The 27,018-nt window shown below is 39.0% G+C and overlaps 1 protein-coding gene across 3 annotated transcripts in view; it reads left to right on the top strand.

Moving 5' to 3' along the window:
* LOC116628013 (serine/threonine-protein kinase SMG1) overlaps window positions 1-22,006 on the top strand; it is a 102,030-nt gene extending 80,024 nt beyond the window's left edge. For 2 of the 3 annotated variants that reach the window (XM_032398039.1, XM_032398041.1), the window contains 19 exons: window positions 84-302; window positions 748-938; window positions 1,657-1,829; window positions 1,978-2,257; window positions 3,125-3,397; window positions 3,631-3,865; window positions 4,107-4,333; window positions 7,079-7,229; window positions 7,331-7,520; window positions 7,694-8,163; window positions 9,895-10,032; window positions 12,708-12,860; window positions 13,942-14,121; window positions 15,214-15,441; window positions 16,118-16,329; window positions 16,499-16,605; window positions 17,627-17,806; window positions 17,888-17,994; window positions 20,266-22,006. In XM_032398039.1, coding sequence (XP_032253930.1) covers window positions 84-302; window positions 748-938; window positions 1,657-1,829; window positions 1,978-2,257; window positions 3,125-3,397; window positions 3,631-3,865; window positions 4,107-4,333; window positions 7,079-7,229; window positions 7,331-7,520; window positions 7,694-8,163; window positions 9,895-10,032; window positions 12,708-12,860; window positions 13,942-14,121; window positions 15,214-15,441; window positions 16,118-16,329; window positions 16,499-16,605; window positions 17,627-17,806; window positions 17,888-17,994; window positions 20,266-20,343 — 3,792 coding nt within the window. In that variant the 3' untranslated portion in view covers window positions 20,344-22,006. The remainder of the gene's footprint in view (window positions 1-83; window positions 303-747; window positions 939-1,656; window positions 1,830-1,977; window positions 2,258-3,124; window positions 3,398-3,630; window positions 3,866-4,106; window positions 4,334-7,078; window positions 7,230-7,330; window positions 7,521-7,693; window positions 8,164-9,894; window positions 10,033-12,707; window positions 12,861-13,941; window positions 14,122-15,213; window positions 15,442-16,117; window positions 16,330-16,498; window positions 16,606-17,626; window positions 17,807-17,887; window positions 17,995-20,265) is intronic. The other variant, XM_032398040.1, reaches the window with a different exon arrangement.
* Window positions 22,007-27,018: the final 5,012 nt, after the last annotated feature.

Raw genomic sequence — 27,018 nt, 5'->3', positions numbered from 1 at the left:
CTGTTAAATCCTGTGGAATAAAAAACTACATTTGAATGAGGAAACTTGTGGCAAAACCTGATTTAAAACACCTCTGAAAACAGGTTCTACACATCATGCGGCGTGGCAGAGAGACTCTGCTGACATTGCTGGAGGCCTTTGTGTATGACCCCCTGGTGGACTGGACGGCTGGGGGTGAGGCGGGATTTGCTGGCGCTGTCTATGGTGGAGGTGGCCAGCAGGCTGAGAGCAAGCAGAGCAAGAGAGAGATGGAGCGAGAGATCACCCGCAGCCTCTTTTCTTCCAGAGTAGCTGAAATTAAGGTGAAGGCAATGATAAGTCATCACCATCATTTTACTAGTGTTAACATGTCCATCAAAAAGCTGGGTAAAACTATCCTTTAAAAAATATTTTTGAAAGACTGTCCTGTATAATATTGTAAATGTCCGTGAAATAGGGCAATTTGATGTCTTTTTAGTAGGATATGTTCCCATACAAAGACATACAGTATATTGTGTGGCATGGTGGTAACTACATGGTGTTGTTGAGATTTGAGTCTCAGTTTATGGCTATGTGAACTTGAATGCAGTGGTTATCATTATCTGTAAAATACACGTGGTTCCATCACCCCCTCAGGGGTTTAAATAAGAGATTTAAATAGAGTAATATATCCAGGATGTCCATCTAACATGATGCTTGTAGCAGATATCATCATATCTCACAGTTGACCCTGTAAGAATTTCCCTAATCATAATTACCTTTTTACAGGTGAACTGGTTTAAGAATAGGGATGAGATGCTGGTTGTGCTTCCCAAGCTGGACAGCAGCTTAGACGAATACCTAAGCTTACAAGAGCAACTGACAGACGTGGAAAAACTGCAAGGCAAACTGCTGGAAGAAATAGAGTTTCTAGAAGGAGCTGAAGGAGTGGACCATCCTTCTCACACTCTGCAGCACAGGTTTAAAAGTGTTGAACACTTGTTTCTAAATATATGCCATTAAGGAGAATTTTCATATTTGTGTAAACATTGTCAACTTGAAGTAGAATTATTAAGCAGTTTACATAAATGATAGAAGCTCTCCCAAGGACTGCAATTTTGAATTAATACACAGAAATTCACTTAAATTTTCTGCTTTATTATATTAAATAGAAATGTTTGAGTAATTATGGGAGATAAGTAGATATAGTGGTTAGGACATGAACTTGGATTCAGAAAAACTGAGGTTTGGGTTTCTCTCTACAGTTCGTGTCTGGATCCTTACTCATTAGTACAGTGGCAGTTATTTTATCCACTTTGCTGAATTAAGCATTAAACTAAATAGAATGATCTAAGTGGATGAGCCTTGTACAGTGCAGGTGCTTGGTAAAGGGTAAATATGCAAGTGCTACACACTGCATGAGTCTCTGAGGTGGAAAGATCTGTGAAGTATCCATCGTTTACACTAAAGATAACTCAACACCTGGCAGGTGTGGTGGGTTTTGAAAATGTGTTATTTAAAATGTTGTTGAGTATAGTTGAGAGAAATATGGGGAAAACCAGAGAAGTAAGGGACATTTGAGCAGTGCCCTCAAGATTGAAAAGGAGCTTACCAGGCAGTCCCAAGTATGAGCAAAATCAAGGTTATGAAAGTACATAGAAGGAAGAAGCAATTTAAAAGTTTTTTCCCTCCTATTAGGTATTCTGAACATACTCAACTACAGACTCAGCAAAGGGCTGTTCAGGAAGCAATCCAGGTGAAGCTGAATGAATTTGAACAGTGGATAACACATTATCAGGCTGCGTTCAATAATTTAGAAGCAACACAGCTTGCAAGTTTGCTTCAGGAGATAAGCTCACAAATGGACCTTGGTATGGGTTGATTTATCTTAGATACACATGTTGAGCATGTGAGTTTTGTATTTGTGTGTTTATGTGTGGGGTTCTGGTTTGTGCTCCTTTCGACTACTGCTGGTTTGGAATAGTTTCACCGTGATTAATAATTGTCTTTTACCAAAAGGTCCTCCAAGCTATGTGCCAGCAACAGCCTTTCTGCAGAATGCCGGCCAGGCGCACTTGATTAGCCAGTGTGAGCAGCTGGAGGGGGAAGTGGGCGCTCTTCTCCAGCAGAGGCGCTCCGTGCTCCGAGGCTGTCTGGAACAGCTGCATCACTACGCCACCGTAGCTCTGCAGTATCCAAAGGCCATATTTCAGAAGCATCGAATTGAGCAGTGGAAGACCTGGATGGAGGAACTCATCTGTAACACCACAGTAGAGCGCTGTCAAGAACTCTACCGGAAGTACGTTGATCACACTTTTCTTGACTTCTCATGGGATTAGATGCAAAGTTGTTTTCAAATTATTATTATCATGTGTGCATAATATTTCATTTTTCTGAAAGAAATAGTTGTTGGATGGAAGCTGAATGGGGTCAGTTTTTTCTTTTAAGAAGATTTGAGGTCATGTTTTCCCTTTAAGATGGTGTGTTTTTCCTAATTAATTAAAATGTATCCCAGTGTCAGAGTGATGGAATCAGGGTAAAGAGAGCTAAACTCATTTGAACTATCACTCACTCACAAGTCGTCTGGGAAAATTACTTGAGCTTGAGACTTTTTCTTATCTGTAAAAATGGAAATCATGGTTTCTACTATTTAAGATTTGGGGATCCATCAGAGGCAATATTCTCCAGTGTAAATGGGAACTTTTGGGGTGCCTGGGTGGCTCAGTCAGTTGGGCGTCTGCCTTTGGCTCAGGTCATGATACCGGGGTCCTGGATTGAGACCTGCATTAGGCTCCCTGCTCTGCGAGGAGCCTGCTTCTCCCTCTGCCTCTGCCTCTCTCTCTGTCTCTCATGAATAAATAAATAAAATCTTTAAAAAAAAAAATAAGTGGGATGCCTGGGTGGCTCAGTCGTTAACCATCTGCCTTCGGCTCAGGTCATGATCCCAGGGTCCTGGGATCGAGCCCCGTATCAGGCTCCCTGCTCGGCGGGAAGCCTGCTTCTCCCTCTCCCACTCCCCCTGCTTGTGTTCCCTCTCTCGCTGTGTCTCTCTCTGTCAAATAAATAAAATCTTAAAAAATAAATAAATAAATAAATAAAATGGGAACTTTCTTTACAAGCAGGAAGTGGTTACATTGTAAACAAGCACCTCTCTCTCTTTGTGTAGATACGAAATGCAGTATGCTCCCCAGCCTCCCCCAACAGTGTGTCAGTTCATCAGTGCCACGGAAATGACTCTGCAGCGTTACGCAGCCGACATCAACAGCCGGCTTATCAGACAAGTGGAACGCTTGAAACAGGAAGCCGTCACTGTACCTGTTTGTGAGGATCAGTTGAAGGAAATTGAACGTTGCATTAAAGTTTTCCTTCACGAGAATGGAGAAGAAGGATCTTTGAGTCTAGCAAGTGTTATTATTTCTGCTCTTTGTACTCTTACAAGGTGAGTTAGCCAACTTTGTACTAAGACCATTTTGTTGTCTCGAAAACATTTATACTTCCTGAGATTGCCTGTCCCTTTTGTTTAATACCAAACTTAAGGTATGCTTTGACTTTCATTTCATTAGTCTAGCCCACTGTTAGGCTGCTTTACTTCCTGTCCAAGTTTGAGGTATCCGCTTTTGTGTGTGAGTATAGCTGAGTAGGTTTCAGTGTACAAACCCTTGTTGCATTTAGGCGTAACCTGATGATGGAAGGTGCTGCTTCTAGCGCTGGCGAGCAGCTAGTGGATCTGACCTCGCGGGACGGAGCCTGGTTCTTGGAAGAGCTCTGCAGTATGAGCGGGAACGTCACTTGCCTGGTGCAGTTACTGAAGCAGTGCCACCTGGTGCCACAGGACTTAGACATTCCAAACCCAGTGGAAGCTTCTGAGGCAGTTCACTTAGCTAACGGAGTGTACACCTCACTTCAGGTGAGCGCTTTTAAATTAGCTTAAAATGATAAGTTTGTTTTAGATATTAAACATTGTTCTTTTTATTGCTTTTCCCCTTTTAATGTTGCTTAATCGATCATTTAAAGCTCAGTGTGACATTTGTAGCCAGAAGTTGGTTACAGTTGCATAAGTTTGTTCTTAACACATGGCATTAAACCTCTAAATGTATAACTTACCTAAACTCAGGAAACATTAAAATATATTTCTCACATATTTATAGGAATTAAATTCAAATTTCCGGCAAATCATATTTCCAGAAGCACTGAGATGTTTAATGAAAGGAGAATACACATTAGAAAGTATGCTTCATGAGCTGGACAGTCTTATTGAGCAGACAACTGACGGTGTTCCCCTGCAGACTCTAGTTGAATCACTTCAGGCCTATTTAAGAAATGCGGCTATGGGACTGGAGGAGGAAACTCATGCTCATTACATCGATGTTGCCAGGCAAGTGAATGGTAGCTATGACAGAGCTGGGGAAGCCGGATGACAGGTTCTGGGCTCTGTGCTGCAAGTTTAGTTTTAATTTTACAGCAGATAGAATTACTTAAAAATGCTTCTATACAAATCTTATAATTTTTTATTGTTATTTTACTTATTTTTAAAGATTTTATTTATTTATTCATGAGAGAGGGAGAAGCGGGCTCATTGCAGGACTCAATTCCAGGACCCTGGGATCATGACCTGAGCCGAAGGCAGACGCTCAACTAACTGAGCCACCCAAGCACCCTATACAGATCTTTTTACAAAGTTTATTTATTCGGGGGGCACCTTGGTGACTCAGTTGGTTAAGCGTGTGCCTTCGGCTCAGGTCATGATTCTGGGGCCCTGGGATCGAGCCCCGCATCGGGCTCCCTGCTCAGCGGGGAGTCTCCTTCTCCCTCTGCCCTCTGTCCCTTCCCACCGGTCGTTCTTTCTCTGTTAAATCTTTAAAAAAAATAGTTTATTTATTTGGAAATAATTACAGATTCACAGGAAGTTGTACAATACATGTGTGCAGGGATGTCTTCTGCAGGCTCCATCCTTCCTGCGGTGGTAGCATCTTGCATACTATACTTCTGTGGCACCACCACGAAGTGGATGTCGGTACAGTTGACAGAGCTTACTGAGATTTCCCCAGTGACACATGCAGTGGGTGTGTAGCTCCACGCAGTTTTATCACATACACACTATACTTTGAGTGTTGTGGTTTCACCATATGTGTGCTACACACACGCAAAGTGGAGTGTGGTATTTTTTAAGCCAGCCCTTGGAACACCATGGAAGCATCTGAGCCAGTTTAGTTAATAGAGTATACACCTCAATTCAGGTAAATGCTTCTAAGTTTGCTTAAACTTTGTAAGTTTGTTTTAGATACTGAACATGGTGTTTTTCATCTCTGAAATCCAGAAAAACAGTTTGACTTTGGAACCTGCAAAGGTTGGGTGGTTCCTCCAGCCATGCACTATGTCCCTAGCTAAGCTGTAAGCCCCTTTATCTCTGGTGACTTAAGATCTCTTTCTTTGGCATTCTGGTGTGGAGTTTACCCCAGAAAGTATAATTGAGAGAGAAGAAATGGATTGACCTACCACTTCCTCCTGTGAGAAAATTCAAAGAAAAGAAAGTAGAATAGTATAATGAACCTTCATTTTCCCACCTTTGGTAATTATCTGCACCTGCTTAAATTGTTTAAATTATTTATGTTGTTTAAATTGTACTGCCCCGATTATTTTGAAGCAGGTATCTTTTCATTTTTAAATAGTACAGGAAGTACGTATATCTAAAATATAAACTTATTTTTCTTAATCATGGTGCCGTTACTTCACCCGAAAAGTTAATAATAATTCTTTAATGTTTTCTGTTATCTGCATTCAAAATTTTCCTATTTATGTTTCTTTGTAGTTGTGTCACCATACAGAATAAAATAAATTAGTAATTATTATAGCATAAACTAAATGTCAGCTAGATGATGATTGATTATTTGCACAACAGCTTTATCATTTAAATTTCTAACATTATTTAAAAAGTTAGATGCTAAATCGATACACCTTTCTTTCTCACTAAATTTCAGCTCTCATTTATCTCCCTTTAATATCTAACTCCGATTTCTCTTACCCTCAAATGGATGATTATTTACTTTTCATGTATGATTTGGGTGACAAACTTCATGCCTCATTCTCTTACAGCTTGTTTGTACCTTATTTTGGAGAAACTAATTATCTGAAGAAAAAAATTGTATACCATCTTGTAGCTCTTTTTTCCATTAGAAATTGCTCTGGTTAGCCTTTTTAAATTCTCTTAATAGTTTTATAGTTATTTCTGTATGTGTGTGTGATAAAGTTGAAAATCTAGTTAACATTAGTAACATGAACTGATACTAGTTGTAGGTACCAGGAATGCTGTTTTTTGAATTTTTATATAATATGTTCAGAATAGTGTCCGGATACACAAGCCACGGTGCAAGTCTTAAGTTAATGATAACGTACAGGGTGAGTTTCTGAAGACTTACGCTCAGTCTGTGCACTATTCAAAAGCAGGTGTGCCACAGACGGCAGGCATTTGAGTTTATGGTGTGTAGTTGACTCTGTCATATATGTGACAGTGTGAACATACTTGACCATTTTTGCTAAGTCCTCCAGCTTTAGAATTGTGTGGTTTTTGACATTTATTGGGGGTTTGTATTATTTTACATTCTTTGTGTAAAGTGAGACTGTAATATCTTACATAGTTCTTTTTAAAATTATCATAATTCAAGTTTGCATAAAATTTAATCATGTGAACAGTTACTAATACTGAATCAGAACCATTAACTTCACATTGTGATGGCACTACATGTCATTTTATCCTAACACTCTGTCCTGCATACAAAAAGATTTCTAGGGGCGCCTGGGTGGATTAGTCGGTTAAGCGTCTGACTCTTGATTCCGGCTCAGGGGGTGATCTAGAGGTCCTAGGATTGAGCCCCGTGTGGGGCTCTGCGCTCAGCTGGGAGTCTGACTGAGAATTTTCTCCCTCACCCTCTACCCCTCCTCCTGCTTGTGGTCTTTCTCTCTCTCTCTCTCTCTCTCTCTCTCTCAAATAAATAAACCTTTGACGAAAAAAGATTTATTTTCTAGATTGCATGCTAGCTGTGACTCTTGCTGACCTTTTGTGTTCTCCCCCAAATGTAGTATTCATCAGTTAGGATTTTAATCCCCTTTTCTTTTTCTTTAGAATACTTCATGCTCAGTATGGTGAATTAATCCAACCAAGAAATGGTTCCGTTGATGAAACACCAAAAATGTCAGCTGGCCAGATGCTTTTGGTAGCATTTGATGGCATGTTTGCCCAAGTCGAAACTGCTTTTGGCTTATTAGTTGAAAAGGTAAATACTGATTTTAAGAATAAATAATGCACGTGTGGTAAAGTAGTTGTTCACTGTGTGAAGAGTGGAGAAATGAACTTTCTTTCTTTCTTTTTACATAGTTAAACAAGATGGAAATTCCCATAGCTTGGCGAAAGATTGACATTATAAGGGAAGCCAGGAGTACCCAAGTCAATTTTTTTGATGACGATAATCACCGGCAGGTGCTAGAAGAGATTTTCTTTCTAAAAAGACTACAGACAATTAAGGAGTTCTTCAGGCTCTGTGGTACCTTTTCTAAAACTTTATCAGGTAATCTTTCACATTTAAACATACTGGATTTACTTGTGTAGAACTTTGGAAGGGGGCAGGATGGAGTAGGCTTAATTTAATTGTACGTTCATAAGGTCTTGTTTTTAAATAAGCATCATTATTACCTTATTTTACTTTGCATGAAATACTTTAAGAAAATATTCCTTTTTTAGGATCGAGTTCACTTGAAGATCAGAATACTGTAAATGGACCTGTACAGATTGTCAATGTGAAAACCCTTTTTAGAAACTCTTGTTTCAGTGAAGACCAGATGGCCAAACCTATAAAGGCATTCACAGCTGACTTTGTGAGGCAGCTCTTGATTGGACTACCGAACCAAGCCCTAGGACTCACCCTCTGCAGTTTTATCAGTGCTCTAGGGGTAGACATTATTGCTCAAGTGGAGGCAAAGGATTTTGGTGCTGAAAGCAAAGTTTCTGTTGATGATCTTTGTAAGAAAGCGGTGGAGCACAACATTCAGATTGGGAAGTTTTCTCAGTTGGTCATGAACAGGGCAACTGTTTTAGCAAGTTCCTATGATACTGCCTGGAAGAAGCATGACTTGGTGCGCAGGCTGGAAACCAGTATTTCTTCTTGTAAGACAAGCCTGCAGCGTGTTCAGCTGCATATTGCCATGTTTCAAGTAAGTATTTTTCTAATGTGTTTTTCTCCACTATAGGAATTTGAAAGCCAGGGGGAAGTAATATAAAACAATATAAAGAAAAAAAATATTTAAATGTCCTGAATTTTGCCAGCCTGTAGCAAAGCCAGCTTTTTGGCATTTTGATATTTCCAGTTTTTTCCTTGTTTCTGTTCCATATAGTTGAGAATATTTTGTGTTTACACTTTGTGACCTTTAACTTTGTTTCCATCAGTATTGTATGGTTGGTATTATCTGTGTCATTAAGTATTACTTGTAAATATAATTTCTAATGGTTGAATTTATTCGTTATGTGAATGTGCCTCCTATATTACTTAACATATAATTAAGATTGTTTCTAAAGTGTCTTCTGTTTCCCTGATGCTCTAATGATGTGGTTACAGCTTTGTGCATGAATCCGTCATCATTTGGAATTTGTTTTTAGAGGGCTGTTTTTGTCCTTGATTATTTAGGGGGCAGTATGACAACATAGGCTTTAAGGGTGAGATGGATTTGGATTCAGGTATATGAATTTGAGTTTAATTCTCCCTGAAGTGGGGACCATACCTCTCACCAAGGTTGAGGACTATGAGGGTTAAAAATGATGTTTTATATAAGATGCTAAGCACAGTTATATAAGACACTAAGCACAGTATAAATTGTAGCTCTTCTTTCTTCTTCTTCTTTCTTTTTTTTCCCTTCCAAATATAGGCTTCAGTATTGTCTGTAGCTTCAAACAGGTTGTGTAATTCATGGAGTAATATTTGGGGACTGCGTTTTCCTGGGATCTATTTTGGCACAAACGGTGGTTACTTTGTATTATTTATGTGGAAGCTGCTTCCCGATGGTGGAGTTGGTGGCTTCAGCTCAGTGCGTGGAATCAGTGTATTTTCTTCTCTTTGCAGCTTTATCATGAGCTGATGTTTTTAGCTTATAAATTAAGAAAAGTAATTTATTCACATTTTGAAATTGTATTTATTATATATTAACGGTCTTTCTAGCACATTGGAATCTTTTTGTATTTTTTCTTCTAAAAATGTACTGTAAGTTTTATTATACATTCTAGTTTATTCCCTTAAAAAATGGACAACTGTATGGAAAATGTTGTAAAAATACTTACAATTTTGTTGATCTGAACAAATGTTCATCATTTTAAGCCCTAAGTGCAATGTATTACTTTTAAATTGTAGCCCAAAAGTCTCTTGGGCCTTCTGGGGCCTCCCTTAAAACATAGAAGATGGCTTGATCCTCTGTGAGCAGTTGCCTGCCCCTTTCTGCAACTTCTAGGTTCTCTGTAGAATTCTTTGTTCTGTGACTACTGCCATCATTTCTTTCAGTTACTTGCTTAGCCTCAGCTGGACTAGTCTTCACCTCTCCACCCACTATCCCCCCATGCCTTTTCCAACCTCTTAACCGGAGATACCTTTTGGGGGGATTGTATACTAGACTTTTACATAGACTTGGAAACATCTTCAGAATTACTACTTAGATGTTGCATATCACTGATCCAAGACATTTATCAGCCATTCTCTACATTAGGAAATTTTTCACCTGGTTGTGATTCTTTTGTAATGTTTTTGCTATTACAACTTCTCTGCCTACGTCACTTTACTGCAGCTGGGTTTTTTTCCCCTCTTCCCCCAGTCCTAATTTGCACCTCTCCTCCCTTTATCTCAAGTTGTTGTTTTTTTTTTTTTCCTGCTGATTTTATTACATTGCCTTTTCTTTGAACAGTGGCAGCATGAAGACCTCCTTATCAATAGACCACAAGCCATGTCAGTCACACCTCCCCCTCGGTCTGCCATCCTAACCAGCATGAAAAAGAAACTCCATACTCTGAGCCAGATTGAAACTTCAATTGCAACAGTTCAGGTATGTTTTGTCAGACCTTACTTGAAGCACATTCACTTTGAGAAATAACCTACCATGTGATGAGGTATTCAGTATATCTACATGTCTGTCCTTGGCTGCTAAGCCACAGGGGCATACTCCTTTTGCACTTTTATTTTTAACTTACATCTTTTTTTCTTACCCTCCAAAGTAACCAGATCTTATGGTAGCAGTGTATTTTTAACCAGGAATAGAGACATACTAAATATTTCAGGTTTTTAATGGATTTGATGATTGCTCTGCCTTTATATGTTAAGAGAACCTTGGTGATTAGAAAAACTTGAGCATTTAATTTGTTTTCCGAAAGGCACATAAGCAGTTATATCTGGCTTACTAGTCATATCTAAAAAGCTTAGGCATTTTTTTTTTTTCATTCTGAGGAGAGTGCGCATGCGTGTGTGTCCCCATGAGTCAGGAGGGTCAGAGGGAGAGGGAGAGAGAATCTTAAGCAGGCTTCACAGCTCAGCACAGACCCTGACACAGGGCTCGATCTCACAACTCTGAGATTATGACCTGATCTGAAATCAAGAGTTGGGACGCCTAACCAACTCACGCACCCAGCTTAGGCATTTTTTATGTATAGTTAATGATATTTTATGATGTCAAAGGCAATAGAATATTTTCCTGACTACTATTATTGAGTGTATTTCTTTTTTTTAAAGATTTTTATTTATTTATTTGACAGAGAGACACAGCAAGAGAGGGAACACAAGCGGGGGAGTGGGAGAGGGAGAAACAGGTTTCCCGCTGGGCAGGGAGCCCGATGTGGGGCTTGATCTCAGGACCCTGGGATCATGACCTGAGTCGAAGACAGACGCTTAACGACTGAGCCACCCAGGCGCCCCATTGAGTGTATTTCTTTATCATTTCTGCCTAATAATTTAATCTCACCTCCCTTTTAAAAATAAGAAACAGGTCTTGATGATGGTTATCTATGTCTTTATATTGTGTCTTCTTACATCTCATGTACTCAGTAGTAACTTGACATTTTTCTGTTCATTTTACAAATTAATTTTGTATAAAATCAAGTATAATCACTTCTGTAATTTTTACATTTTTAATGAAATTTTTCTGGAGCTCACTTCTTTGAAGATTGTGAAATGTCTTTTCTCTACAGTATATTAGGCCTAGTTTTCAATTTTGGAGAATGAATATACATGCCCTTTCTGATTTTAGAGGTGTGTTTCTGTGAGAAAAGAGGGAGAGAAGCACAGAAAACACAGAGGATGTGAATTCCTCCACCTGAAGTGTTGAATAAATAATGGGATAACTTTGTTATATAAAACCTTCCTTATTGATAGATTTTTACTGTTATTTATGAACTTTTGAATTTGGGAGAATTTGATTTTCATCTTTCATAATCAAAGATATAAATGGATTTTTAAATTAAGTTTTTTAATTCTAGTTAAGATACAGGGTTATATTAGTGTACAGTATAGTGATTCAATAGTGCTATACATGACTCCGTGCTCATTGTGATAAGTGTACTCTTTAATCCCCATTGTCTCTTTTACCCCTTCCCCCCATTCACCTCCCCTCTGGTAACTACCAGTTTGTTCTCTATTGTTAAGAGTCCGTTTCTTGGTTTGTCTCTCTTTTTTTCCCCTTTGTTCATTTGTTTGTTTCTCAAATTACATATATGAGTGAAATCATATATTTGTCTTTTTCTGAGTGACTTATTTCACTTAGCATTGTACTCTCTAGCTCCATCCATGTTGTTGCAAATGGTAAATGGATTTTCTTATAGATAGTACATAAGAGCATTAGGAATTTGATGTAGCAGGTGTTTCATTTTAAAGGCTACTTTATTTAAAAATGAAAATCTTGGGGTGCTTGGGTGGCTCAGTCGGTTGAGCATCCAACTCTTGGTTTGGCTCAGGTCGTGATATCATGAGTCATGGAGTTGAGCCCTACATCACGTTCTGTGCTCAGCGGGGAGTCTGCTTGAAAGATTCTCTCCCTCTGCCCCTCCCTCCACTTGCTCACTGTCTTTCTGAAGTAAGTAGAAGCAAATTTAAGACAAACTGAAAGCCAGTTCTTACCTCCCCAGACATGTTTAGCCTTAAATATTCAAAGTGAAATAAAGATTAATTCCAGTGGATGTATGTTTTTTTTTTTTTTTTTAAGATTTTATTTATTTATTTGAGAGAGAATGAGAGCGAGTACATGAGAGGGGGGAGGGTCAGAGGGAGAAGCAGACTCCCCGCTGAGCAGGGAGCCCGATGCGGGACTCGATCCAGGGACTCCAGGATCATGACCTGAGCCGAAGGCAGTCGCCCAACCAACTGAGCCACCCAGGCGCCCCAGTGGATGTATGTTAAAATGTTTTCTAAATTATGTATGTCCCGGGCACCTGGGTGGCTCAGTTGGTTAAGCGACTGCCTTCGGCTCAGGTCATGATCCTGGAGTCCTGGGATCGAGTCCCGCATCAGGCTCCCTGCTCAGCGGGGAGTCTGCTTCTCCCTCTGACCCTCCCCCCTCTCATGCTCTCTCTATCTCATTCTCTCTCTCAAATAAATAAATAAAATCTTTAAAAATAAATAAATAAATAATGTATGTCCCATCCTGCTTCTTTTGAGTCTCTCTTGTATTTGTATAAAATGCTCACCAGGAATTGGAGAGTGTCATATTCACTGAGGTTCTGCTGGCTTTTATAGGAAAAACTAGCAGCCCTTGAAGCAAGTATTGAACAGCGACTCAAGTGGGCAGGTGGTGCCAACCCTGCACTGGCACCTGTACTACAGGATTTTGAAGCAACAATAGCTGAAAGAAGAAATCTTGTCCTTAAAGAGAGCCAACGAGCAAGCCAGGTATTGTGACCCATGTGCACCGTCTTTGTTTTCAGTTACGGGATTCGACAACTGATTGGAAGTTACACGTGGGATAACTAGGGGTAGTCCACCCTCTAGTTCACAGTACTGGAAAGAGGGACTGATAGGCCTTGGTGGGAAGGGCATCCCTTAGGCTGAGCTCACAGCCAATTATTTCCCTAGACCTTTACTGCCTCCTAGCTAAATAAAAAGTGGATTCAGCTTCTGTTGGAAAATAAGGAGTTTAATTCCATATTTGTCTAAGGTTCTCTATATGCAGCTGTGGTGACTCTGTGGCAATAAAATGTCTTTATGACCTTGTGTTCCGCTAGAGTTTGTGGATTAACTTCGTTATGATTGGGGGAAGGGGACAAAAGCAAAAAAAAAGAAGTTAGGTAATTTTCAGTCAGGTATAAAATTAGACTAATACAGTGATTCTCATATCCTCATAACCAATTAAAATTTAGTGATTATCAACTTAAGTCCCATTTTATTTCCTCTGTACTTCCTATTCCTCCTTCCCATCCCATTTTTAATGAAATCCCAAATATTCTATCATTTTTATCTGTAAATATTTCAGTATGTATTTATAAAGGTGAGAACTATTTACATAATCACAATAGTACTATCATACATTAAAAGATGTGCATTATATTGTCAAACGTCCAGTTAGTATTTTGTGATCTTTATTGTAAAGTTAGGCAAGAGTAGAAGCAGAAGGGCAACATTCCAAATTGGAAATTTGGACATAGCACAAATAAACTGCAGCTGAATATGATAACAGGTTTTATTATGAAGTAAATTTTCTGTGTGAAAGCAAACATATAGAAGATACTTTTACATATTGTCTTTAGGTGCTTTTAACCATCTCACACCTAAAGACATCAACCAAAACAAGGTGCATTTATTCATAGCCTTTATCAGGATTAGATCTATTTCCCAAAAGAGTCGTTCATACATTTCTCAGGACCAATTGTGGTTCTGAATTCTGGAAATGAATAGGTAGTATTTTTTCATGTCAAATTAAAATTGCATGTCCCCGCTTATTTTGATGGTTCCATTCCTCTTTGCCTCTTCACAGGTCACTTTCCTCTGCAGCAATATCATTCATTTTGAAAGTTTACGAACTAGAACTGCAGAAGCCTTAAACCTGGATGCTGCATTATTTGAACTAATCAAACGATGTCAGCAAATGTGTTCATTTGCATCACAGTTTAACAGTTCGGTCTCTGAGTTAGAGCTTCGTCTATTACAGAGAGTGGTGAGTCTTGAATCTTGGTGCGGGAGTAAAGAGATTAGTTGATGAAAATGATAAGGCCAGGATTATGCCCTCGAAGTCCATGTAATATATTCACTCAGTTTACATTTATGCAGTGTGTGTCCTGTATATAAGATATTGTTTTGGGATCTAATGATTAAATCTAGGGGTACCTGCTGGCTTGTTCGGTGAAGCATATGACTCTTGATCTCCAGGTTGTGAGTTCGAGCCCCACATTGGATGTAGAGATTACTTAAAATCTTAAAAAAAAAAAAATGATGGTTAAATCTTGCTCTTAGCCCCCAAGGAACCTATTAATAAGAAATAATACAATGAATTAAAAAGTTAAAAGAATTCTCAGAGCCATAATTGGAAGTACTGTGGAGGTTCAGAGGGGAGGAGAAATTCAATGTATAGCAAATGATTTAGATGCACTGTAAATAGGGTAGCAGACAGAGGGCTAGTGGAAGGTGAATGCTGGACAGGAGAGATGAGTCCAGAAATAGCAAGTTGATAAATTAGGTGTTTATATTTTGTGGGAAGGTTTTAGGCTGTGTATTAATTAAGAACCTCTGGTGTCTTTTTTTTTTTTTAAAGATTTTATTTATTTATTTGACAGAGTGAGAGAGGGAACACAAGCAGGGGGAGTGGGGGAGGGAGAAGCAGGCTTCCCGCTGAGCAGAGAGCCCGATGCGGGGCTCGATCCCAGGACCCTGGGATCATGACCCGAGCCGAAGGCAGACGCTTGACGACTGAGCCACCCAGGCACCCACCTCTGGTGTCTTTTTAAAGAGTGATTTACACTGGGGTCCTAGATACAGATCATCTTTGTAATTCTAGATATATATTTTATGTCTTAAATTTTAAGCATTCCCTGTGTGATTATGCAGAAAAGTTAAAAATCTTAATCTGTATTTCATAGATTATTTAAATTATTATTAAGTACTATTATTTACATAATTAGTTCATGACTTAGCAAATGAGGTTCTTTGTGTCAGCTTGAGTTACTAATACCTTTTCGTGGTGGTGATAAAGGAAAGAATCTTACATTATTCCATCTGATACTTAAATCAAACAAATGCTTGTTCTGTTTAGGACACCAGTCTTGAACATCCTATTGGCAGCTCTGAATGGCTTTTGTCAGCACACAAACAATTGACCCAGGATATGTCTACTCAGAGGGCAATTCAGACAGAGAAGGAGCAGCAGATAGAAACAGTCTGTGAAACAATTCAGAATCTGGTTGATAATATAAAGACTGTGCTCACTGGTCATAACCGGCAACTTGGAGATGTCAAACATCTCCTGAAAGCAATGGCTAAGGTAAGACTAATACCACTGACACACAGTTAACTCCCTCCTTTTGTAAAATTACAGTACATAAAAATACATAGTTGATTTGGGAAAATAATGACATAAACAAAAACAACTTCTCTCAGGTCACATCTTCCAGTTTGTTTGTAATTGAGTTACTTTGTGTTTTTATCAACCTTTTTTTTTCTTTTTTAAAGCAGGTTGTAGTATTCTGATTTTGTACCCAGAGAAACTGAGGGTTAAAGAGATTGATTCACCCAAAGTCCTATAACTTAACAATAGAGCTGAAACGTGAATGTAGCCTCAGAGTGTTTCGATTTCCCCCAAATCTTTGCCTCCTCCCAACCCTTATTCCTAGGCTCATATGAGTTTGCCTCCAAAATGATTTCTTCTCTCTTCCCTCCAGTAGCCTATGTAATTTACATAGTAAGGAAACTGAGCCCCCAGAGAAGGCTAAATAACTTCATCATTGCAAAACTGCAGATCATTTAACTTGGGGATTTGTTTTTACTTGGAGTTTTTATTTTTACTGGAAATAAGATTTCTGTAGAAAAGGAGTTCCAATGTAATAAACAGATTAAACACATATTTGAAAAACACTTATTGTTATCCGAAAGGTGACTGTCTTATGAGTTACTATTGAACCAAATTCCATTTCTCTTAATTCTTACAATACTGAGTCCAGGATGAGGAAGCTGCTCTGGCCGACGGGGAAGATGTTCCCTATGAGAACAGTGTCCGACAATTCTTAGCCGAATATAAAGCATGGCAGGACAACATTCAGACAGCGCTCTTTACCTTAGTCCAGGCTATGGGTCAGGTGCGAAGTCAGGAACACGTTGAAATGCTCCAGGAAATAACTCCCACCTTGAAAGAACTGAAAACACAAAGTCAGAGGTAAGAATGCCTTCTGGCCTAAATTGAAAATGTAGTCAGAACATAAGCAAAACATCTGGTGTAGTAAGTTTTGCTTAATTCAGCTACGTTTTTTTAAGTTTTGTTCATATTTATAAGCAGTTACCTGGTGAAGCATTTCATAAATAAGCTATTTTATTTTGTATTTCAGTATCTATAATAATTTAGTGGGTTTTGCATCACCCTTAGTCACCGATGCAACAAATGAATGTTCGAGTCCAACGTCATCTGCTACTTATCAGCCATCCTTTGCTGCAGGTATGACTTCTCTCCTTCAAAAAACACCTGAATCTTGATCTGTTAATAATGTACACATAGACGCTAAGGTGTTTAATTATACTTTTAAGTGTCTAATGTGTTCATAGTCATCACCTTTTTAAAGGGCTTTCTTAAACTCTGTCACAACTCAAACTGAACACATTTTGGTTTAATTTTAAAAGTACTTGTGTGAGAAACGGGGTACCTGGGTGGCTCAGTCGATAGGCGTCTGCCTTCGGCTCAGGTCATGATCCCAGGGTCCTGGGATCGAGCCCCGCATCGGGCTCCCTGCTCAGCGGGAAGCCTGCTTCTCCCTCTCTCACTCCCCCTGCTTGTGTTCCCTCTCTCGCTGTCTCTCTCTCTGTCAAATAAATAAATAAAATCTTTAAAAAAAAAAAAAAGGTACTTGTGTGAGAAAGTAAAAATATCTTGTGTTTAAATCCTCTTTAAATGATTTATGAATATAAAATATATGCTTGCCAGGGAAAATTTTTTAAAAATAGGAAAATTGGTAGTTTCATTCCAGTTGGAGGTAAAACCATTACATATTTCTTGTTGGACTTGTGTGTATATGTGCGCACGCACATGCACAAATTGGGATCATTCTGTGAATGCAGTTCTTGTTGCCTTTTCCCACTTAATATTAAATTGGGAATTTCCTTGCCATCAGAGAATCTTTTAGAAAATGACTTAATGCCCCAATTTAATATGTCATTCTATGTCTTTACCATATTAATCCCACATTGTTGGACAGTTAATATATTTATAGTTTTTTGATGCCACAACAGGCAGTGAGCATCATTGCACAAATTTGTTTTTGAATGTCTAGCTCTTCAGGCTGTATTTTTAGGAGGACAGTATTTCAAGGGATAAGGACTTTAAGGTTGTAAAATCATATTTCTTTTCTTGGCTCTACATTTGTAGTTGATGTTTGAGAGAGCACTGCCCTGCTCTCTCCTCTTTGTCTCCCTCCATCTCTTCTGTTTACGTGTGAATTGAGCCACCCACTCTTTCTCTATAGCAGTCCGGAGCAACACTGGCCAGAAGACTCAGCCTGATGTCATGTCACAGAATGCTAGAAAGCTGATTCAGAAAAATCTTGCCACATCAGCAGATACTCCACCAAGCACCATTCCAGGAACTGGCAAGAGTGTTGCTTGTAGTCCTAAAAAGGCCGTCAGAGACCCTAAAACGGGGAAAGGTAATTAGTTAGAATAAGGATGCATTAAATATTTATACAAAGTGGTGGTTTGACTTAACGTATGTTTCCGTTGCTTCGTAGCTGTGCAAGAGAGAAACTCCTATGCAGTGAGTGTGTGGAAGAGGGTGAAAGCCAAGCTAGAGGGCCGTGATGTTGATCCGAATAGGAGGATGTCAGTTGCTGAACAGGTGACCATTTTTTAAACTTGATCTATCCATTTTAATGCTGCTGAAACAGTACAGGTTTAAGGATACCCTCACCCATGTCCTTGGTGGTTCATCAAGAAATAAGGAACTGAAATTTATTTTCAGAATTCAGAAAATTTTGAGTAATGGTAGCTCTGGAGTTAGTTGTCAAATAATAGTCACTGTTTTATTCTGACTCTACCCTTTTAGCACATTTCCTTTCTCCCCAGCCCTCTTCTCACAGAAATTTAAGGTGTGACTTGACCCCCTCTCTCTCCTCCACCAGAGAGCAGTTAATTTGCATTTTAAAGAGGACTATGTGAAGGTTTCCAGTGAAACCAGGGTGAAATTTGGGGTGCAGGAATAGTATCTATAAAGTGTTTGGGGGTGTCAGTTTGTCTGAAGTCATTACTCTGAAATTTTCTCATTAGTGTTATTAAAATTGTATATATAAATTCGAGAATGAATACCCACCCCCTGCCCCGGCTGTTTATTTTGAAATTTTTAAACCTACAGAAATGTTGTAGGAATGTCCATGTACTCTTTACCTAGATTTAGTAAACCAGTTGTGTTCCTACATTTGCTTCATCTTTCTGTGTATGTGTATGCATACACTGTTTTTCAGAGCCTTGTGAGAGTTACAGACAAAACACTTCGTGCCTAAATATTTCAATATATGTCTCCTAAACAAAACATTATTATTAACTCAGGAAACTCACTATTGATTTTAACACTGACTGTTAACTCACATGCAGTCCATATTCAGATTTCTTCAGCTATCCCAAAATGGCCTTTATTGCTTAGCCCCCCCCAGATCTAGTCAAGGCTTATCTTGAATTTCATATATACTTGTTCTACTTTTAGTTGCCTTTAATATCTAGAGCAGTTCCTGAGGATTTTCTTTTTTTTCCTTTTATGACATTGACCTTTCTGATGTGTTCAGACCAGTCATTTTGTAGAACGTGCCTCACTGTGTATTTGTCTGATATTTCCCTCATAATTAGGAATCAACATTTTTGGCAGGGATACTATGTCAGTGATGTGTCTTTGTGTGTGCCATCTTCTGTGTTATTAAGTTAGGTCATTTGGTCAAGGATAGTGTTCTCCTGAATTCTTCTTTACAAATGTACCTTTTCTTCCGTGGGGTAAAAATTTGAGACTGTGAATATCCTATTTTCTAATGTTTTGACATCCACAATTCAGTTTTAACATCAGCAAGAAAAGGTTTTTTTTATATTTTAAATGCTGTTACATAGCTGTGTAGGACCTGAAATTAAACTCTTCTTGGTCAAGAATTATTTCCTTAGAAATTGTCAAGTTTGGGGGAAAAAAAAACAACCCACAAAACAAAACACATGGATAATAATGAGTTAGGGGTATCTTTGCTTCAGAAGCTTTCTGGTAGGTTAATGGCTTGTGTACTTTCAGGATGGTCTTTTTTTTTTTTTTAAGATTTTATTTATTTGAGAGAGAGAGAGCATGCACATGAGCCAGGGGAGGGGCAAAGGCTGAGGGAGAAGCAGACTCCCTGCTGAGCAGGACTCTGGGCTCCATCCCAGACGATGGATCCTAGTCATCCCAGGATCATGACCTGAATCAGAGGCAGACCCTTAATCAACTGAGCCACCAGGTGCTCCAGGACTGTCTATCTTTAGCTGTCTGTTCATTTGTTTGAAGGATGGTTGGCTATGGTGCTTTTTATTGTGTTAACTAAATTTTATATATGAAAGAGAGTTAATGGGCTCACGGGGGGTGGTAAGTATAGAGATCTTGGTGCACAACTTTTGGTATAAGTCATCATTCAGCAGCCATATATTGAGCATTTAACATACAATTGGGCCCTCTGGATTCTGTGGATATAGAGATGATTATATCTCTTACTATAAAGGAAAATTTAGCTGAGTCAGAATCAATAGACATTTGTCGAGCACCCAACTGTATTTCAGAATCTGCTATGCGCTTTTTTTTTTACACTGCTTAAGCATTTACTTAGTGACTTCATGTGTTTAACCCCAAGAGCACCTGTGGGGTCAGTGGGGGTTCTGTCTTCATCTAAGGATTTACAAGACTCAAAGGGATTGTAACTTTGCCAAGACACACATTTTGTAGGCTGTGGAATTATGAGAGAAGCTCAGGTTACTTAACCGTTCCCCCATAGCAACTACACATCCTTTGGGTTATTAATCTGGGTGATTAGAAACTTAACTCCTAGAACTCATATATGTCCTTTAAAAGTCTAAATTGTTTAAAATATTCTCCTGCCTACTTTTACAGGTTGACTATGTCATTAAGGAAGCAACTAATCTAGATAACTTGGCTCAGCTGTATGAAGGTTGGACAGCCTGGGTATGAATGGTGAGACAGTAGATGAGTCTGGTTAAGCGAGGTCAGACATCCACCAGAATCAACTCAGCCTCAGGCATCCAAAGCCACACCACAGTCGGTGGTGATGCAACTGGGGGCTTACTCTGAGGAACCCTAGGAAATCTCGGTGCGCTAGGAAGTGAATCCTGCAGGACAGCTGCACTCAGGGATACGCCCAACACCATGGCCTGCAACCCCAGGGTCAAGGGTGAAAGAAAGAAAGCTCACCGCCTGAACATGGAGATTGTCTTTCTGCCACAGAACAGCTGCAAACGTGTCAGGAGGTTAGCTGCAGAAAGAAATCGGGATGCCGCGGAGCACAGAGTGATTTGGAACTCCATTCCACCTGACCCTGTGTGTACAATCCAGGAAAAAACAAACCCCGCTCAGAAACAGAGAAAACTGGGGCCGCGAAGAAATCACAGCCAAGGAAGATTTGATGCATTCAGATTCTCGTGTAACACTTGTTGCTTGGCAACAGTACTGGTTGGGTTGACCAGTAGGTACAAAAAGGCTATGCGATAAGAATTTCAGAAATGGACTGGAAATGGAGAGCTATGTAACAGATACACTACATTGGAAGAACTTACTTCTGAAATGAAGGGAAAAAAAAAAAAACTACCCATTGTCCTCCTCCCTAATCCCACATCATCTACCCACTCCCCCCCCTTTACCTGATCTAGTAGATTAGCCATCTTTCTAATTTACTTTTATTTCAATCCTTGTATTTCATATGCTTCCATCTCAATGTTGTTAACAACTTATATTTGTAGTGATAAACAGAAATTTCTCCAAAACGACTAATAACATGGCAAATTCAAGGATTGTTTAAAGGTCTGATGATCACATACAAAATAGAATTCTGGTTATTTAAGTCATTTCTGTGATTCTATCATGTACAGTTTCCAGAATTGTCACTGTGCATTCAAAAGTAATGAATCTAACAGACATTTGATTTAATGTACACTCCCCTTTGCTTATAGTGTGCATTTTTGGGAGGTCATTCAAATTTTCCCTCTTCTGCGATTGCTGTAGTTTCTTTCATAGAAAGTAGCTAATCCAATGTAATCTTTTTACCTTTTTAAAAACCAGGATAGAATACCTATTAGAGTTTTACATTGTTGATGACAGATTAACAATAAAGTGATGTTCTGGTGGAGGTAGAGTGAGATGTTTTTTAATTCAGTTTTCTCATTTGATACTTTTAATTTCCACTTCGTAAATTATAATTGCTTTAGTTTACCTGGCATTTTAGGACATGTACGTGAAACATCAGCAAAGATGAGAACCACCACCATCTTTTCTTAAGTTCAATTATTAGTCTGTGAAGTACTTTACTTTTTGCACAATTTTAATAGTTTGCTGTGAATTCATGATCAAGGTTTCCTTAAATTTAGTATTGCACTTCAGTATTGTAAGCTGAATTGTTGATCCAAAATAAAAATCGAGACTAGAATAGGATTCGTAAAATCACGTATCGACACAAAGTAGAACACACAATCTTGATTGTTTGAGTACATTTTTCCTGCATTTTAGAGGTTAGGACTGTGATCATTTCTGGTTGCCAGTCTTCACAGACAAACTTGAAGGGTATTAAGGAAAAATGCCACATAGCTCTGGCCTTTTCTGTATTCTGATTGCCACATTAATCTATAATGTTCACATACCCATGAGAGAATGCATCTCAGTGCTTTTCTAATACTTAGGCAAGCATTGCAAGAAAGGTGGTATTTTCAAATACCCGTGTGTCTTAATAGCAAGTTAAGGAACCTAGTGTGTCAAATTTAATTTTTTTCATTCATTTGAACCTTATTTTCACAATCAAAACAACCTATCCGGAACAATAATGCCACACTGTGTTATGCACGCTGCTTTATTTCCTAGAGGCTGTGTGGGAGGTACTGCATTCATCACTTGATTACCTCTGCTCTCTCAAAAGTAAAGTCTTTTCAGCAACATTCTTTATTGTCGTGAGGAAAAAACTTTTATCACAATGATAAAACAAGTTCACACTAGTTTGTCCCTACAGGTAGTATTCAGAAATTGCTTTTTCTTTGGTAAAGAAGATAAATGAAATAGGTGAATTTTATTGCCTGTGAATTTTAGGCTTCAGAGGTACCTGGCACCTTACCCAAGCAAAAACAAAACAGCTTTATATCAGAAACCTGTGCCTCTGGTAAATTATCCGTCACTTTTATTTGAAAATGGTCCCTCAGAGAACAGTGTGGCATATACATGTTTGGTTGTGGGGCAGATGTGAATAACTGAGGACTTATTACTGCACTCTGGACAGTAAGACCCCAGTCCGTGCAGTTTGGCTTCCTCTGGGAAGTCATTCTGCTGAGTAGCCTTGGTATTTTGAACTGTTAACAAGCAAACTCTGCAGATTTAATCACTGGTGAAAGGTCCTGGTGATAGAGCAGATTGAGAAGACAGGGCTGTATTTGGGGGATTATCTTGTAAAATAAAGTTCAGAGTGCTTCCGTTAATGAAGTCATTTTTGATGATACAAAATACCTGTGGAAAACCAGGGATCTGCTCCTCTCTTTTCCTTTCTCTCTCTCTAAGATTCAGGGGGTATAGAATAACCCACAACCTCTTCTTCAATTCAGAGTACCCTTGAAAATGGAAGTTTATCTTAAGTGTTTTGTTGTCTTTGATTTTCTAAAATTGCCTGAATTTTAGTTGGTATCTCTACAAAGCTGTGGAGGCTTAGTTGGTTTATGGAGCTGTGTGTATTTCTCTTTTAGTTTTTCTTTTGTGTCTTGCAGGATCTCATTCTTTCTGGTCATGAGTTCTTAACATAGTTTGCTAGATGATTATTAACATTCTTTTGTGTCTGGCACTTGTGGTGAGTTGTTTTTGAGCTATGTGAGATTTCTGTGTGTGAACTGATAATCAAGCTCTTGATTGCTTCCCTAAATTGTTTTCTTAGAGCCCAAACCCCAGGTTCTGGGTGAGGGTTTGTAATACAAAGAAAAACTTCCATCACTTCTGCCCTTAACACTTGCCACTATTACCTAAGCTTAGTATGTAGTTTTCTTAATATTGTCTATGTTTGGTGTTATCTGCATTGTTTTTAATTGTAGTTGTTCTGATGTGTGAAATTTAAGGAAAGAGCCATTAAAATATGCCGAGCAGGGCAATGCAAGTACAGCCAAATATTAGAGTTGATGTGCAATCTTAGGTCCTTTTAAATCTGGGGTATTATAGGCAGTACTTTAAATTGAAAAGTCTTCCTGGCCTATTATCCTCCACGTATTTGTAATTACTCTGGGGGCTTACTTGTTTTGGCAGTACTAAAATCAAAGGAGCTGGTTCTTCTTTTCTCCTAATTCTTTTCATATTAAAGGAAGCACCTACAGTTAGCCTGTTAGTCCTATTCATATACATCAAAAATCAGTGAATGCTTTACTGTTAGCACACGTACCTTTGTTTTAGACGAAATTAGATGAATGTGAAAACCAGTGACCTTCCATTCTCTATCTTGGGCTTGTAAAATGTCAGTAATTTAGAGCTAGGACTCCCCTCCGCCCCCCCACCCCCCTTTAAATCAAGGAGGTAGACTATAGTGATGTAAGGGTCACTTAAAGAAGGTAGATTTTGTTTTCAATACATGGTTTGTATTAGGAACATTCCTCCAATGGGGAAAACTAGCTTAGCGTTACAAATTTTTCCAAACATTGCAGAAGGGGAAATCCACTGTATTATGAACCCCTAAGAGTTTGTTGCACTTTTCCTGCTTTTTAGGCCTGGGTAACAGTGTCACCATCCCTTATTTACAAAAGGGCAAATGGACTCTGACTGAGAAGCTCTCCAGGTTCAAGGGTTAGTTGTACAACAGGAACCCCTTGGAGTCCCTTGTTTTCTATGGGAATTTGGGCTTACTAGGGAAAAGCTGTTTGTTGTGCTACTGTAAAACTGTCATACAATGAGTTTGATTTTTGAAGATGGTAAACTCAAGGAATTGCATGTTGTTCTGAAATGCAGGCTTGTAGAATGTTTTTCTTTCAAAACAGGCTGATTTTTTTCTTTTCCTGGCAGTCCAAGTTTCAGCTCCTGTTTCAAGTTCTTGTGTCAGTTATTTTTCTGGTTTAAATTTCTCTTATATTTCCACCTGTAATGTCAGTGGCAGCAGCATACTTCACTTGTTAATTTACCCTTACCATCAGAGCAAGTTGAGTTGAACTGAATCTTCCTTGTCCTAGTAACATTGTATAAATAAAGTGGCTTCTCTGTACAAAAGGTTGTAATGCCTCCTGATGGATATAATTTTGTGATTGTATTTAAGATTAAAAGTTGAATAAATCACACCAGCTTCCTGAAAAATGTTCATAATGCATCTTTTGGAAAACAAAAATACATGCCTACTTTGTGCATATTTGCATTAACACAGCAAAGATTGTATGAAATACGTTTTTCAGAAAATAAAGTCTTAAAAGACGTAGCATTTAAGCTCTGAATTTATTGGTCGAAGTAGGTTCCAGAAAACGTACTTTTGGAATATGGGTAGAGGTTTGGTTTTTTTAAAGTATTAATACCTCCAAAAATGTTTTTAAAGCTCAGTTCTCAACGTTTTTTTTTTTTAAATAATTTATTTTTTATCTCCACACCCAATGTGGGACTTAAACCACAACCCTGAGATCAAGAGTCACATGCTCTACTGACTTGAGCCAGCCAGGCACCACTCAAAGTAATTTTTTTTTCTTAAGATTTTAGTTTTTGACAGACAGCGAGAGAGAGAGAGGGAGAGAGAACACAAGCAGGGAGAGTGGGGGAGGGAGAAGCAGGCTTCTGCTGAGCAGGGAGCCCGATGCGGGGCTCGATCCCAGGACCCTGGGACCATGACCTGAGCCGAAGGCAGACGCTTTACGACTGAGCCACCCAGGCACCCCTGTATTTTTTTTTTTTTTTTTTTTAATCCTCAAAGTACTATAGTATTTTTGAGCAGCAGTGAAAATTTAATTCTATGGGTAAGTTTTAGTATTGTGTAATTTGTTAAGCTTAACTTTGTCAGTATTGAGAAACAAAACCACAGGACATTATTGATATGTGTATTCCCCTGGGGTGTGAAAGCTGAAGGAAAATAGAATTAAAATGTCTGGCTTGTTTTAAATATCTGGAAATCAGATTGCATTTTGTTGCTAGATCATTATAAGATTTATGTTAACTGTGTTGTCATGGGGCACCTTTCAAAAGTTCATATCCTCTTTTTGTAGTACAAAAGCAAAGCTCAAAAGAAAGCACTAAGGGTAGGTGTTTTTAAATAATTAAACCAATTGGAAGTTTACAGAAAGACCTTGTACCAGTGCTCCTGGACTATCAAGTTGCAAATAGGTGTGGGAGCACATTCCTTCAGTAACAAAAATACTGGGGAGAGGAGAGCCTGTGCTGCTTGAGTTGCTTCAATTTTTTTCACCTACCTCAATTTCACACGCTGGTGTTGAAGTCTTAGGTTGTACATAGGGAACTTGGGTGAACCAGAAGCATTTTGTAGCAGAGACTGATTTCCCAAAGTAGAAATGTCATTTTTAAAGCATAAAAATTCTGTGGCTTCCTTGGAAGGAGATACTTCTGTGTCTATACCAAGATTTTGCACCCAGTGCTTAATATATTCACTATGTGGCTGCGGATTGGGACCTTTTAATTTTCTTTCGAAGAGGGAGGCCAGGGGCTGCTTCTCAAACTTCGTAGCTTTAAAATCTCCCCCAATGGGATCTCTGTATCAACTGGCTGCTTCTTCCCTACAAAACCGTATTTTCCCCCCAAAGTGGCCCTTTATTGAAGAGTCCCCTTCCTTTGCAAAGGCTTGCTTTCCCCTCTCAAGTGTTTCTGCCCCCATCGATGCTCCCCCCACCCCCAAGATCCATGGTAAATTTCACACCCTTCCTTGAAACTCATACTGCTCCTGTCCCCACTGGCTTTCTTAGGGGCAGCATGTGTTCTCTTAAGAATCTGGGTAGTTATTTAAGGAATTCTTTTAAAATAAATATAAATTTGTGGCATAATATAGGTGATTATAAAAAAGATAAAAGGCTGAAAGGTAAAAGCTATGGTAAGTTTTCCTGAAACATTTCTGACCAGGTCAACATTTGGCATGACTAATTACTGAAAATCAAAGCACTTAATGCATTTTGAAATCTTGCAGAGAAAAGACGTGGAAGTAATTCATCTTAGTATTATCTGGTAGTTACTCTAGTTCCTAAGTTACTGATGAATCCCACTGCTTAGGAGAGGGTTTACATATTTCCTTAGCAAGACCTCCAGTGTAAACAAGGTTCTGTCAAAAACCAGACCCTTCGTGGAGAAGGAGCTCATCGTTCCGTAAGTAACCGAAACGCCCTGTCCCACAAAGGATTTCCCTGAAGACCCACATAAATAAGCCACCTTTGTAAATCGGTGCTTTTTTCCCCACGTTGGAGAACTATGCCAGATTCCCCCCTCCTTCCTCCATCTAGCTAAGTCCTTACTCTTAATGGTTAGATGGGGCAAACTGCCGACAATTTACAGAAACAGCTCCTTCCACTCGTCCTCAAAACCTCATGGGGTGGGCACGAGTGTCCGCGTCTCAAGTCTGGGCTAAACTGCGCAGGGGCCGGGCCAGAGCGGCCAGACCAGGGATGAGACGGAACGGCCGCAGGGGGGCGCGGCGAGAGCGACGGG

The sequence above is a fragment of the Phoca vitulina genome, unplaced genomic scaffold, assembly GCF_004348235.1.
Source record: "Phoca vitulina isolate PV1807 unplaced genomic scaffold, GSC_HSeal_1.0 scaffold109, whole genome shotgun sequence".
NCBI classification, from domain to species: Eukaryota; Metazoa; Chordata; class Mammalia; order Carnivora; family Phocidae; genus Phoca; species Phoca vitulina.
Note: the sequence above shows the minus strand (reverse complement) of the source record. Positions and strands in the feature narration are given on the sequence as shown.